Source organism: Microcebus murinus, chromosome 10, assembly GCF_040939455.1.
Source record: "Microcebus murinus isolate Inina chromosome 10, M.murinus_Inina_mat1.0, whole genome shotgun sequence".
Taxonomy (NCBI): domain Eukaryota; kingdom Metazoa; phylum Chordata; class Mammalia; order Primates; family Cheirogaleidae; genus Microcebus; species Microcebus murinus.
The window spans coordinates 49,702,490-49,716,462 of record NC_134113.1 but is presented as its reverse complement, the minus strand read 5'-3'; the positions used below and the strand labels follow the sequence as shown (position 1 = coordinate 49,716,462).

General features: G+C 33.8%; 1 protein-coding gene across 1 annotated transcript; it reads left to right on the top strand.

Annotated features, from left to right (window-relative positions):
• The first annotated feature begins 496 nt into the window (after positions 1-496).
• On the top strand, positions 497-13,107 carry TWF1 (twinfilin actin binding protein 1). Its single transcript, XM_012747614.2, has 9 exons — positions 497-635; positions 2,285-2,362; positions 4,386-4,564; positions 5,717-5,812; positions 6,737-6,841; positions 8,498-8,623; positions 8,886-9,036; positions 9,237-9,358; positions 10,977-13,107. Exons 1-9 carry the CDS (start codon positions 611-613, stop codon positions 11,145-11,147), a joined length of 1,053 nt encoding a protein of 350 aa, XP_012603068.1. The 5' UTR covers positions 497-610; the 3' UTR covers positions 11,148-13,107.
• Positions 13,108-13,973: the final 866 nt, after the last annotated feature.

Below are 13,973 nucleotides of genomic sequence, written 5' to 3'. Positions count from 1 at the left end.
TGTGCCCAACTGGGAAGAAAAAAGCTAACGTCGGAGATTAACTCAATTTAAAATTGTGGGAAAAACTGACGGAGACCGTCTATAGTATATTCTCATTTTTAAAATGGGCGTTAGGCCTTTCTTTAAAACAAATTGTGTGGATTCCAGGAAGAGTAAACAAGGAAGGGTGTTGTGCGTAGCTTTCTTAAAGCTGAAAAATACATAGTCAGTAAAATGGTCATTTCCGTTTTTGAGCATCCCTTTGCCAGGGAATGGCGGAGTCGGCGGGGTCACTGGAGGGCAGACTTCGGAGCGCAAAGCTTTCCCGCCGGCTCGGTGGCACTTTCCCCCGGGTGGAGCGGGAGAGGCGGCGGCGAATGCAGAGCCCGTGACCCCCGGCGGAGCTGGGCGCGGGCCGGGGGCCAGACCTACAGCGGGCGGCCGGGAGGGGCGGTGGGGCCACAAGGGCGCCCGGGGACGCCGCGGGCCTCGCGGGGCGGGGCGGGGCGGCGGCGGCGGGTCGCGGGCGGATGACGCGCGGGGCCGGCTGAGGAGCCGCCACTTCCTGGAGCCGCCGGCCGGGGCCGCTCGCTGCACTCAGCGCTGGAGCCGGGAGCCCGCGGCCGCCGCCATGTCCCACCAGACCGGCATCCAAGGTAACGGCGCCCGGCGCGGCCCGCGGGGAAGGGGCTCCCGGGAGGCCCCAGGCGAGCCGGGCGGGCTGCGGGCGGGCAGGGCCAGAGTCGGGCCGGGAGTGCAGGGAGTCGCTCCCGCGGGGCTTGAGGGCCTCGGCGTCTCTCCGGGCTCCGGTTTGCCGGGAGCTCCCGAGCTGGGCCTGGCCGCCGCCACGTTGCAGACGGACCCGAAGTTCGGAGGAGCGAAGGAAATTGGTTTCCGAGGCGGCCTGGGTGAAGGGGGCGTGCCCTCCAGGGCCCCCGACGTTAGGCCAACTTTCCCCTTTTTTATCGGGTGGGGAAGAGCTCTAACAGTGGAGGCCACTGGGGCTCCCTGCGCTGTAGAGAGCCGGGCGAGTTTTCCTTTTCACCGTTCAAGGAAGTATTACAGGACTCTGATTATAAAACGAACATGCCAGAATCTTATTCACATCAGTAGGGGTGCTTCCCAAACTCTTACACATTTTCTCCCCAAATGGGAATGGGAATTAATGTTCTGAGAAATCCTTAATGTGGGGTGTGTTTTGGTCTTGTTTCTAGGTACTCTCCAGGAGAACTGAAAAGTCTGATCTGTGTGGTTAAATGTAGTCATCCTGTGCAGACAGTTGAAAGGGCAATTTTATCCGACCTCCATTATTTCCTGGCTTAAAAATGGACAGCCTGGAAGCGCTCACCTCATCAGAGTCAAATAATATATCCCGGGGTTACTTGTGATCACTTCATGAATTCCAATATAAACCCAAGCTCCTCCTGTGAATAGACAACGAATCTTTTCCCCAAATGAACACTTAATTGTGTGTTCTGTTCTTAAGGGTCTTTTACAGCACCCCGCCCCACTCCTGCACAGGCACACAAGCAAAATATTCTCAAATCTAAAGCATTGTTTTATTTGCCCGCATTAATTTTGACATATAAGTATGTAATTATTGACTTTCATGCTTGAGCCTTAGAGCAAGCACTACTTATTAGTGTTTCTTGCTGTTAGTAGACAACACAAGAACGAAATGGAAGCTTTAATAAGAAGACAAGGGTCAGGTTATTAAATTTATATTTGCTCAATGAGTTTACTTTAGCTTTTTGAGAAATGCAGCTTAGAAAAAGATAACCAGAAGTATAAGATTGAATACATTTTATTGGCTTTTTTTTTTTAATCAGTTTGGGATAACTGATAGTTACTGTTGTTTTTAGTGGGAAAATACAGAAAATGAATTGATGAAGGAGGTGTCTTTTTCATAATCTTGAAACTAAACTAGAAGAGAATGAAAGCAAGTTTTCAACACTTTTCAAACAAGCAATAAAGGTGTTTTTCAGAATTGTATTTGCCCATCATTGGGTTTGAGTAACTTCAGGGTATTCACTCCAGTGTTGTTTTTGCTACAGAATTATCTAGCTAAAACAGATTAGAATGAATGTTAACATACTTTTCAAATATATTAATATTTCTTAACTGTATACAATGTCTGCTATCTTAGGCCTTTAAAAGTTTTATAATACTGATAATAAGAGGATGATAAATACTTCAGATTTTTTGTTTGTATTGTAATTCATTTTTTCCCATATAGGTAGCAAAAGAAAGTATTCATACATAAGTATAAAAAAATAGGTTTGCTTTTCTTTATCTTTTTCCACAGCAAGTGAAGATGTTAAAGATATCTTTGCCAGAGCCAGAAATGGAAAGTACAGACTTCTGAAAATATCTATTGAAAATGGTTAGTTAAACATTTTAAAATATTGTTTGTCCCTGGATTATTGGGTATTATATTTTTAAACTAAGTAATGTTAGTGTTTTGAACTTTTTGTTAATGTGCAGTATGCAGCTTACCTTAAGTAAGGTAACTTGGATTCCTCACATTTTGTGCAGGGCCTTATGGTCCCTGTTTTCCTTCTGAACTAGCTATCAGGGAAACAGAAAGATGTTTTTTAACGTGACGTCTTCCTCTTTTACTTCTTCTGTCTCAGTTTCTGCGCCACAGTCTGTTTCTAATGTCAGTGCTTCCATTTCTGGAATGGAAATAAGTTAACAGGTGATTATCCAAAAAAATAGTTACTTGTGAATTATTCAGTAAAGTTTGTTTTAAAGTAGAAACAAAAGATTTCAAACTCTCTCATTTTCTTCACCTGATTGCAGCCTATACCACAGGAATGATTATTACCCTTTCTTGTTTTGGGGAAATTCTGAGAATGTAACAAATTATCAATTGATTCTTTAAAAATAAGCAGGGAAACTGGTTGGATGGGAGAATCTTTTAAACAAGGCAGATTTACATTTGAGTAATTACTGTTAAAACTACCTGATCACAAATGAATGTGTTAACATATTCAATTGGCTTAATTCTTTTACCTTGAAATATTTTGCTTTGGAAAAATAACTTGTTCTTTCATAAACTGGAAGTAAATCTAATTTGTTTTCCATTTTCTGCTTATATATTAAAAATACCAGAATAGTTTATAAAATATGCTTTTGTTCTATATATATTATAAATTCAACAAGAATAAATGTATACTGTAAACCAGCATGTTTTAGAAATAATGAGTTAAAATTTTAAATGCCATCACTTACTGAGTGACTACTTAAGTAACTAAAATGGAAAAGTTAATCTAACTAGCATCTTTACAGAAATAAAATGGTATTATTTCCTAAGTCATTATTTTCTGGTTTTATTTTTTGTTTTGAGAAAATTTTTTAACAAAGGAAATCCCAACGAATAAAATAGTGTCATAAATACCTATGTTTCCCCTTACATTAGTAACTGCTAGCATTTTATCATATTTTCTTCAAGCATTTTTGAAAATGTGATATTGTTCTGATATAAGAGTATCCCCTTTAAACAATTTTACTTTCTGACCTTTCCCCTGAAGCATCTACAATTAGGAGTTTTTATATTTGTGCAATCTCTTTTTTACGTGTATCCCTAAAGAGCAGATAATGCTGTCTGGGTTTTTAAGTTCACATAAACTGCATGATGCTATCTTATTCTGTATCTTTCCTTTTCTTGTAAATGTTATTTTTGTAATGAGTTTTGGTAGAGAGGTCATTAATGCTTTCAAAATACGAACAGAATGTTATCAAATGACTATGCCACATATTTTTTGTCCATTCTCTTACTGATGAACATTGGGGTTATTTCCAGTTTTCTCTGTTGCTGTATAGTGCTGAAGTGAACACCTTTGTACATATGTGCAAGAGATTCTCTATGCAGAGAACATTCAAAATTTTACTGTATTCTGCCAAATAGTGCTTCAAAGTGGCTGAACCAATTTATGCTTCCAGGCAGATTTTTAATCTGTAGCATCAGCCAAACAGGAGTTAAACCTTATTTAATATTTCTTACTCTACAATTCAATGTTAATTTCAGAAATTATTCTGAGTGGTAACACAGTTATTTAAATGTATTTTATTGATAATTTACAACATAGGCATTTTGGAAAATAGAAATATAATCACCCATTATTTGACTATTCAGCTCAACTATTATGATCATTTTATATATTTTTGTGCTGTGTATCTATAAAAAATTTTAATCATGCTATCCATAAAATCTTCCTGTTTTTAGTAATACTTTATATCATAATTATTTTCTGTGCCACTTTTTTCCTTTTATGTTTTTGATGTGCATAATATTATCGTAATTGGGAAATGACTTTAGGTCAATTTATTTTTCTAGTCTTCATGGAACTACCACTTGGTCTTTCAAATCATTTACCTATCTTTTTAAAAATTATTTTTTATAGAGCAACTTGTGATTGGATCATGTAGTCAGCCTTCAGATTCCTGGGATAAGGATTATGATTCCTTTGTTTTACCTCTGTTGGAGGACAAACAGCCTTGCTATATATTATTCAGGTTAGATTCTCAGAATGCCCAGGGTTATGAATGGATATTCATTGCATGGTCTCCAGATCATTCTCATGTAAGTAATTTTTTAGTAGTTTAACATTGAATGCTAGAAATACTTTTTTAAAAAATAGTTCTAGGCTGATTAAAGTTTAAAAGGCAGCAGTCATTTCCCATAGAAGGGAATGATCATAGGGAAAAAAAAATCTTTGGATTAATAATGTGAAATCAAACAAGCACTTATATTCAGAAGCTTTGTCCTTGAAATCAAAATTATTATCAATTTAAAAATTTTAAATCTGTGGCAATTATAAATGATTCCATGGACCTCTGAAGAGTGAAGCTAACTGGCTTTAAGAGTAATAATTTTAATAATTCTGAGAACTAATTGAACGTTATATTAAATTATGTTAATCTTCACCATATATTAATCACTACCATTCAGGTGGTAGGCATGCAAATATGTATTTCTCTTAGCAAAGTTAGTAGTGGACAGACTAAATAGAGCAAAAGACAAAACTGATACATGAATATGCCAAATTTGTTAAAGATTCTCATAATTTCTTGCAAAAAAAAAAAGTAATAATTTTTAAAGTTATTTAGATAATCATTCTGAAAAGATTATCCCATCTTCTTTGACTCCATACATCCTGTCTGAATACTGGACTTGACTGTGCAAGATTATGAAGTTATTTCTGTTGGTAGTTATCTTTAGTTGCATTCCATGGATACTAGTAGAATATTAATAATAGTATGTTTCTTATAATCCTGTGTCCCTCACAGAATGGTATATTACATAGGCAAGCCATGAGTATTTGATTCTCAACTACTTAATTAGTAATATCTGATCTAGCTTTGAGTAAAATGTTATCAAGGTTACTTCACTTCAATTTTTTCCTCCTATTTTAAAGTAGTTATTAATCATTAGACTCATTTTATACTTTGAAGAATTTTAAAAAATTTATATATTCTCAACTTTAAAAAAAAAATGTGACTTACATTGTAAATTGAAATTTACCTTAATAGCTATTACTACTTTAGATGTTCATGTTAGGATGGTTATTTGTACACACATACTTTAAGATATTATAGTCAGTGGGCTTCTGCTTTATCACAGTTTATTTCATTTTTAATGTGCTTAAAGATTTTAATACATTAGAATGTGCTTTGTTTTGTAATAATATGTTTTCATCTGTAAACTTCTAAGTAAACTTTCACAACTGAATAGGTTCGTCAAAAAATGTTGTATGCAGCAACAAGAGCAACTCTGAAAAAGGAGTTTGGAGGTGGGCACATTAAAGATGAAGTATTTGGAACAGTAAAGGTATAAAACTTATATTTTTATGTGGATTCTATATGTTCTAATTAAAATGATTAAAGAACTTCTAGGTAGTAGGTAACTGATATGAATTCAGATGGATGAATCTGTAAACATAATAAGAGAGAAAATATTGTTATATTTCATATGATATACAAGTTAACTCTAGTGGATCTGTAACTTTGAATTCAGTCAATTGTGTCTATTGGACATTGAGAATAAATGGTATTAAAATATACATATTCTTTAAAAATTTAAATGGTAAATACATGTATTTATACATATACACACAACATAAGAACATTTAAATGTATTTTTCAATATATTTCAACTTTTTTATTTGTTTAGAGCTTTTCTGACTCAGAAAGTAATATAATCTAGTGGATAGAACACAAGACTAGATGAGAATATGTTGCTTGTTCACCATTAATTGTGAGAAGGGCTTGTTTCAATTGTGTGAGTTGCAGTCTTCCAAACCACAAAATTTGGATAAGTAGACCTCTGTGGAGTATTTTTTCTTTTAATGTAAAAACTATCATAATTTAATTATATAAATCATTATAAAATAGAATCAGAATCTGAATAGGCTGATTACTGAATAATTATAAGGTAGTTTTCCACAGGTTTGTTGTAATTATCCTGTAGACTTGAGGGTTGACCAGCTTCATTATTTTGGTGGCATCAACACCACCAAACTCAGACTGAAGATCTAGTAATTATAAAACTTCAAGAAATGAAGTTAAAAAGTTTTGAAACTTTTAAAATAAAGGAGTAAAAGAAAAGTGAAAAGAGACAGTAAAATTCTTTATGCTATTTATTTTCATTTAAAATCTTTTTTGTTAAATTAATGATTTTGTTTTTCCTAAAGTAACTTTACTCTGGTTTTATTTCTAGAGAATAACTGATGATAGTCCATTTCTGTACTTACAGGAGGATGTATCACTACATGGATATAAAAAATATTTGCTGTCACAGTCTTCCCCTGCCCCACTAACTGCAGCTGAGGAAGAATTACGACAGATTAAAATTAATGAGGTAAATTATAACTTTGAAACCCTTGCAAGATTTTAAGTGTTTGAAAATATCATATTTTTAATTAGTACATATGTAGGTAACTAGAAAATACAAAAGTTAGGTAGCTTAGGTTTATTCTGTTTAGTTTAGAGATAAGACTGTGCTTAATGTGTTTTCAGAAAAAAAGTTAAAAATGAATATTAAACTTCATATCAATTTGATAAATAACTTTCTCCTGATATATACATGTCAGAATAGTAAATCCATCTGTTAGAAGTACAACTTATTAACTTTGTGCTTTGAATACTATATAACTGGGAAAAGTGTGTATTACCCCTTTAGTACAGAGACTCTTACAACTAATAAGGTTGCCTGAAACATGTTATTTTTGTTTTGTTATGTTACTCAAAGAATAGTTATGACTAAATAGAATAAAATATAAATGCTGTAGGATGTTTAAGTATTATAGAAAGTCTACAAATTTGGAGATATATATGAAAGATTGTTATTTGAGTACTTATTGAGCATATTGGAGTCAATAAATTTCAGCCATATTATAGTTATCATATTTTTAATGTGTTTTCTGCAGCCATTCTAATTATATGCTGGAACAGCTACTGCGTTTCTACTGGCATTTTACAGAAAAGAACAAGTAGCCGAAACCACTATTTACTAGCCTGAGTAACAGGCTAATAGGAATCAGTCTGGAACATGGTTGACTATCATTTAATATTAAACTGGTAGCAAGGATCTATCATTATATTATTTTAACTCAAGTTATTTGAGTAGGACTTTTTATGTGATTTTTTTTTTTTTACAAGTTTGATAGTTTGTTTTATTCCTTGCAATCAGAACCCAGAGGATCGTATTGGGGTATGCATTTGCATATGTTCTATGATGTTTTCATTATCCAATATCATTTATGCTGTAGAATCTCCATTCATTTTTTTTAAAAGTAAAATTTCTATTGGACTTTCTGTTGCAACACTGCAAATGAGACCCTATACTAGCTATCATTTATCAAGTATAAAAATCTTAAACATGTGCATTGAAAGCTTTCTTAAAATATCCTTCTCCTTTTCCAATACATGCACACTTATGTTCTTAGTAAAGAAAGCTCTAAGTCTGGAACTTCTGCAGTAGTATAACTTGTTGAGCTGTGTTGTGTCTTTGTATAGTGTTTGTACTACTTCTCAATTCAATGCATGGTGTTCGTTTTGCATTTTATGTCCAACAGAACAAAGTAAAGTTCTGTACATATTGTATGTACATTACTATTTATAAATTCTATCAAGTAAAATTTTGTGATTAAAGGTATAATCTGATGACACTTTAAAGAGCTTATGTAGCTCACTGAAATTGTGCTGAACCAAACATAAAAGCAAAAAAAAACCCCCAAACCCCACTAACTGCACATTTATTCAAATGTTCACTCCCAACATTTTCATAAAGATGTCTCATGCACTTTGCATGTCGACAAAAATGTTAGCAGGACCATAAACAAATGTATAAAATAATTTGCTTTTAAAGTTCATAATGTTTTTTAAGTATTAATTATAATTTGGGCAAGGATTGAATGGTGCTCACTATTTTATAGAGGTTGGGTCTTCTTATTTTTGCCATATGACATAGCTAAATTTTAAAACTTTACCAGTAAATTAAATCTGTCATACTTAGGTACAAACTGATGTGGGTGTGGACACTAAGCATCAGACACTACAAGGAGTAGCATTTCCTATTTCTCGAGAAGCTTTTCAGGCTTTGGAAAAATTGAATAACAGACAGCTCAACTATGTGCAATTGGTAAGAGATATATAATGATTATTATGAAATGGCTGCTCTTTGGTAGTTTACAGCTTGTATAAGGTTTATTTTTAATGGATTTTAAATTTTTTAATTTGCTTCCTGATTTTTTATTCATTTTTTAAATTACAAAAGCAATATATGTTCATTGTTAAAAAGTCAATCCAGAACTATATAAGTTCCCTGTTAGTTTTTTTTATAAGATTTTAACTTAATTTCTGTGTATTCGTTTGAATGAATATATTTTGTTTCTTATTGACAGGAAATAGATATAAAAAATGAAATTATAATTTTGGCCAACACAACAAATACAGAACTAAAAGATTTGCCAAAGAGGATTCCCAAGGATTCAGCACGTTACCATTTCTTTCTGTATAAACATTCCCATGAAGGAGACTATTTAGAGTCCATAGGTATATTATACATTATTACATATTATTATACATATTATACATTATTTTTAACACTTTACATTTAGTTTGCTTATTGATATTTCAACCTTATAGTCTTACTTATTTCTTGCCCAGAAGGGTTAACTCTAGTTTTATGAGGTTTATGTACTTGCTTTAACTAGTATGCTGCTAACTGTACTTGTTATTATTTTAACTTACAGTTTTTATTTATTCAATGCCTGGATACACATGCAGTATAAGAGAACGGATGCTGTATTCTAGCTGCAAGAGCCCTCTGCTAGAAATTGTAGAAAGACAACTACAAATGGATGTAATTAGAAAGGTAGACCTACTTCTTTTAAAATCCTCAGTTTTGGCTAGATTTTTCTTATCATTTCTACGTAGCTATGTATGATATATTGTGATTTATAAATGAAAATGTTTATTTTCTTTTTCTCATCCTAAATCTTTATGCTCTCCTCTAAGTGCCTAGGGGAGACCTAGGATGATCCCCTTCTCTCTATAGATCTCTGCTCTCTCATAAGCCAAATGTGGCCATTTAACTTTAAATATAAATTTAAATAAAATTTAAAATTCAGTTTCTTAATTGCACTAGCCACATCTCAAGTGCTTATTAGCCATATGTGGCTAGTGGCTATTGTATTGGATACTGAAGAATTTATAGAACATTTCCATCAGTGCAGAAAGTTCTATTGGACAGTACTGCTAGAGCTACATACTTGGGATTGCTTCTAGACTCCTTACTAATAAGGAGCTACAGTCTCCACTTATTACTGTGAATCATGGGATGGTGTGGAATCTTTCCAATTCCTGGGGAAGGAGAGAACAAGCATAAACATTTGACTTTGGGGAACTAAGCTACCAGTTTTCTTAAATTTATATTCTTAAATATAGACAAGGCGTGGGGGAAAGACAGTTAATTCTTGAGCCCTAACTCTTAAAATACAGGTCCTTACAAATTACCAATATTTTAGGTACTTGACTTTTCAAGCTTTTTAAGATTTTAAGAATCACTTTAGAATGGGTAGCACCGGCCGGGCGCTGTGGCTCACGCCTATAATCCTAGCTCTTGGGAGGCCGAGGCGGGCGGATTGCTCAAGGTCAGGAGTTCAAAACCAGCCTGAGCAAGAGCGAGACCCCGTCTCTACTATAAATAGAAAGAAATTAATTGGCCAACTGATATATATTTAAAAAAAAAATAGCTGGGCATGGTGGCGCATGCCTGTAGTCCCAGCTACCCGGGAGGCTGAGGCAGAAGGATCACTCGAGCCCAGGAGTTTGAGGTTGCTGTGAGCTAGGCTGACGCCACGGCACTCACTCTAGCCTGGGCAACAAAGCGAGACTCTGTCTCAAAAAAAAAAAAAAAAAAAAAGAATGGGTAGCACCTTTTACAGCAAGGATCAGCTGACTTTTTCTATAAAGGACTCGATAGTAAATACCCTTAGGCCTTGATAGGCCACATAAGGTCTCTGTTACATATTCTTTTTGTTTTTAACAACCTGTAAGACTGTAAAACAATCTTAGCTTGGGCAAGATTTGGCATGTAGGCCATAGTTTGCTGACTTCTGTTCTAGAGTGATTCTGAGTGGCCTAAGTGATGAAGGGGCCATGAGTAATGTGTCTTGAATATATAATGTGCCAACTTGAGAATACAGTGTTGGCTTCTGCTTTTAAACATTGTTGAAATTGGAGCAGTAAGGGGGAACCAAATAGAGGTGATTATAGCTGATTACATAGTCAAGCAACTCATTTCACCCTTCCCCCAAAAGAAGAAAATGAAACTATTTACATGGTCCTTGATTCTGTCTTGCCGGAATAGATGTTATGTACTTATTTGTGAGCATCATACCTGAAAACTGGATTGTTGATTGTATTAGATTTTAAATGTGCTTTTTTTTTCTTATATTGTATTATTATACTACTAATTTCATCTTTTACAGATTGAGATAGACAATGGGGATGAATTGACTGCAGACTTCCTTTATGAAGAAGTACATCCCAAGCAACATGCGCATAAGCAGAGTTTTGCAAAACCAAAAGGTCCTGCAGGAAAAAGAGGAATTCGGAGACTAATTAGGGGTCCAGCTGAAACTGAAGCCACTACTGATTAAAATCTATACATTAAACTTTGCAATACTAGTTTTTTAAAAGTCTGGCTTTTAGTACAGGAGAACTGAAATCATTCCACATTGATATATAGTAGGGAAAAAAATTGTACTTTTTGAAAAATAGCACTTTTCACCTCTGTGTGTTTTTAAAATAATGTTATATAAGACTCATTATTTCTATTTTTGAGTTAAAGTTAGAAAAGGATTCAACATAATGTTTAATTTTGTCACACTGTTTTCATAGAATGTTGATTCCACACTTTCACATAATTATTAAAATTTTATACAGTTGGGCCAGTTCCAGAAAGTCTGATGTCTCAAAGTAGGATATACTTTTTATTACATTTTAGTGAAATATCTGAATTCTTCTTTAAGAGAGACAGAAAGACCTTAAGATATTCATTCTACTTAATGAATATGTTAAGAACCAGGTTAGATTATTTTTTAAGCTGAAAATTCAGTGTGCCTAGGAAAAGGTGGGAAGTTGGCTTACTTTGAGGAGCTTTGCTAACTCTGTCAGACTGTGGGATCATGTCTGCAACCTTTAGAAACAGTACTTCATTGCAGCAGTCTTTTCTATTTGACATTTGGTTTTTTTAATGGCATTGAAATTTCACAAGATCGGCTTATTCTGAAACTTCAAGGGTACTAGATATTTTCTATACTGCAGGATTTCTGATGACATTGAAAGTCTTTGAACAGCCTTAGTAAATTCTCTCTAGTGCTTTAAAAAAATTGCATTTCCAAAGTAAGTCATTTCATTATAAGAACTATGGGGCCAAATATTTATGTTCAGATTGAAATTAAGTGAATATCATTCAAAAGGGAACAAAACTAAAGTAAAAAAATGTGGAAAAATTTTAAACATCAAGATTGACTTTTGCCCCCAAAACCATATATTTATAGGCAAATTGTATTCTTTATCACTTCTGAGCAAATATTCAGATTTAAAATTGTTTTAAAGTCCTAGTACTTGGCCTAACACAAACACCTTAAGAATCTCGTTTCAATTAATATTTTATTTCTAAGCACATTTAACTTTTTTCTAAAGCTTTGCATTTTCAGTTACAACCTAGAGAGATTTTGAGCCTCATATTTCTTTAATACTTGAAATAGAGAGAGCTAGAACACTTTGTTAAACCTGCTGCAAGAGCCATAACTTTGAGGCATTTCCTAAATGAACTGTGGGGATCCAGGATTTATTTCTTGATCTAAACCTTGTGCTGCATTAAAAAAATCAGAAATGCACATTTTGCATAGTATAAAGCACTCATTTCTAAACCTTGTTATCTAAGGTAATGTATGCACCTTTCAGAAATTCAATGTGTGTTCAAGTAAGTAAAGTGTATAAGAATAATTATGAGTTGACAGAATTTTTAAAATAGAATTTAGAGTATTTGTGTGGGGTTTTGTTTACAAATAATCAGACTGTAATATTTAAACATGCAAAGTAATCAACAACAATGTTGCACTTATTTACTAAAGATATACTTTAAGTTTTCCATGGGTGCACACATAGACATGCGTACACACAAATTATTACATTGAAAATCCTGGAGCTATGTTGCAGACCATAGCTGAAGCTGTTAGTTTCAGTCAGAAGAATGCTACCTGTCATGACGATATATAAAATAATTTAGTAGTGAATGTTTTTTTCTATCATCCATGTGCAATTATACTCTAAATTCTACTACACTACATGAAAGTAAATGGACATTCCAGAATATAGATGTGATTAAGTAGTCTTAAACTAATTATTAATAAACCAATGATTGCTGAAAATCAGTGATGCATTTGTTATGGAGTATAACTTATCGTTTACACTATGTTTTAGGTGGCATTATCATAACTAGATGGTGAATAACATATTCCCAGTAAATTTATATAGCAGTGAAGAATTCCATGCCTTCTGTGGACATTTTATAAGTGCATTTTATATCACAATAAAATTTTTTCTCGTTAAGTTGTGTATGTTCTAAGTTGATTTTCTATAATTTTTTAATGTTTGAGTTATTTTGCATAATTTAATACCTGGTGATAGTTTATTGTTTATTCATTTGTTAATTAGCCTGCCTGGGTCCAAAGAGGATTTTAAGTAGCTTAAAATTTAGGCAAGAATAGTTATGACTATAGGGTGCTCAGTTTAGATTAGAACTTTGCCACTGTTAACAGCAGTAATGAAAATGCTATTAGTTATGCAGTTCCTCTTGTGATAGAAGCATCCCAGTATAATAAGGTGACAATTTACTTGACACTAAACTCTTAAAATGTTCAGTGGACTTCTGTGTGCAATTCAGTATCATAGATCCTTTTTATTGGGGGTACATTACACAATGAGTGTCTTTGGTAGCAGTTTTACAAAAGGTACAGAAATATTAATAGCTTTAACAGGGCTGATTTTAAAACTTTTAAATATATAAACTGTCTAAGGCATTTCTATCCAGAACTAAAACAATGTCTTGAGGTGTGCATTTTAAGTTAGTGTATATACTTTCACATTTTCTTTGGATAAACCATCAGAGTCCACGATGGATCAGTTATCGTCAGGCAAAGAGACGAAACAGTGTATTAAACATCTGATTTGTTATCTTAAATTTACTGTATTATTGCCTTCAAAAGAGTTAAGGTACAGTCTTATCTAAGAAGGAAGCTAGGCCTAATTTTGGTAAATTTGATATCAATTCTATTTGACGAAATGGAAACATCTATCATATTGTAAAATTTTTAAAGTCAATGAAGTGGTTTACATTTAAAAGAAATTTTAATATGGTTTGCTCACAGTCCATATAAGCTATATATATACTATTTTACACATGTATTTCAAGAAAT

Excerpts from the sequence above, each read along its gene's own strand:
- TWF1 (XM_012747614.2), top strand. The coding sequence starts at position 611 with ATGTCCCACCAGACCGGCATCCAAG. Across the intron at positions 636-2,284 it reads CCACCAGACCGGCATCCAAG|CAAGTGAAGATGTTAAAGAT; the intron begins GTAACGGCGCCC and ends CTTTTTCCACAG. Across the intron at positions 6,842-8,497 it reads GACAGATTAAAATTAATGAG|GTACAAACTGATGTGGGTGT; the intron begins GTAAATTATAAC and ends TGTCATACTTAG.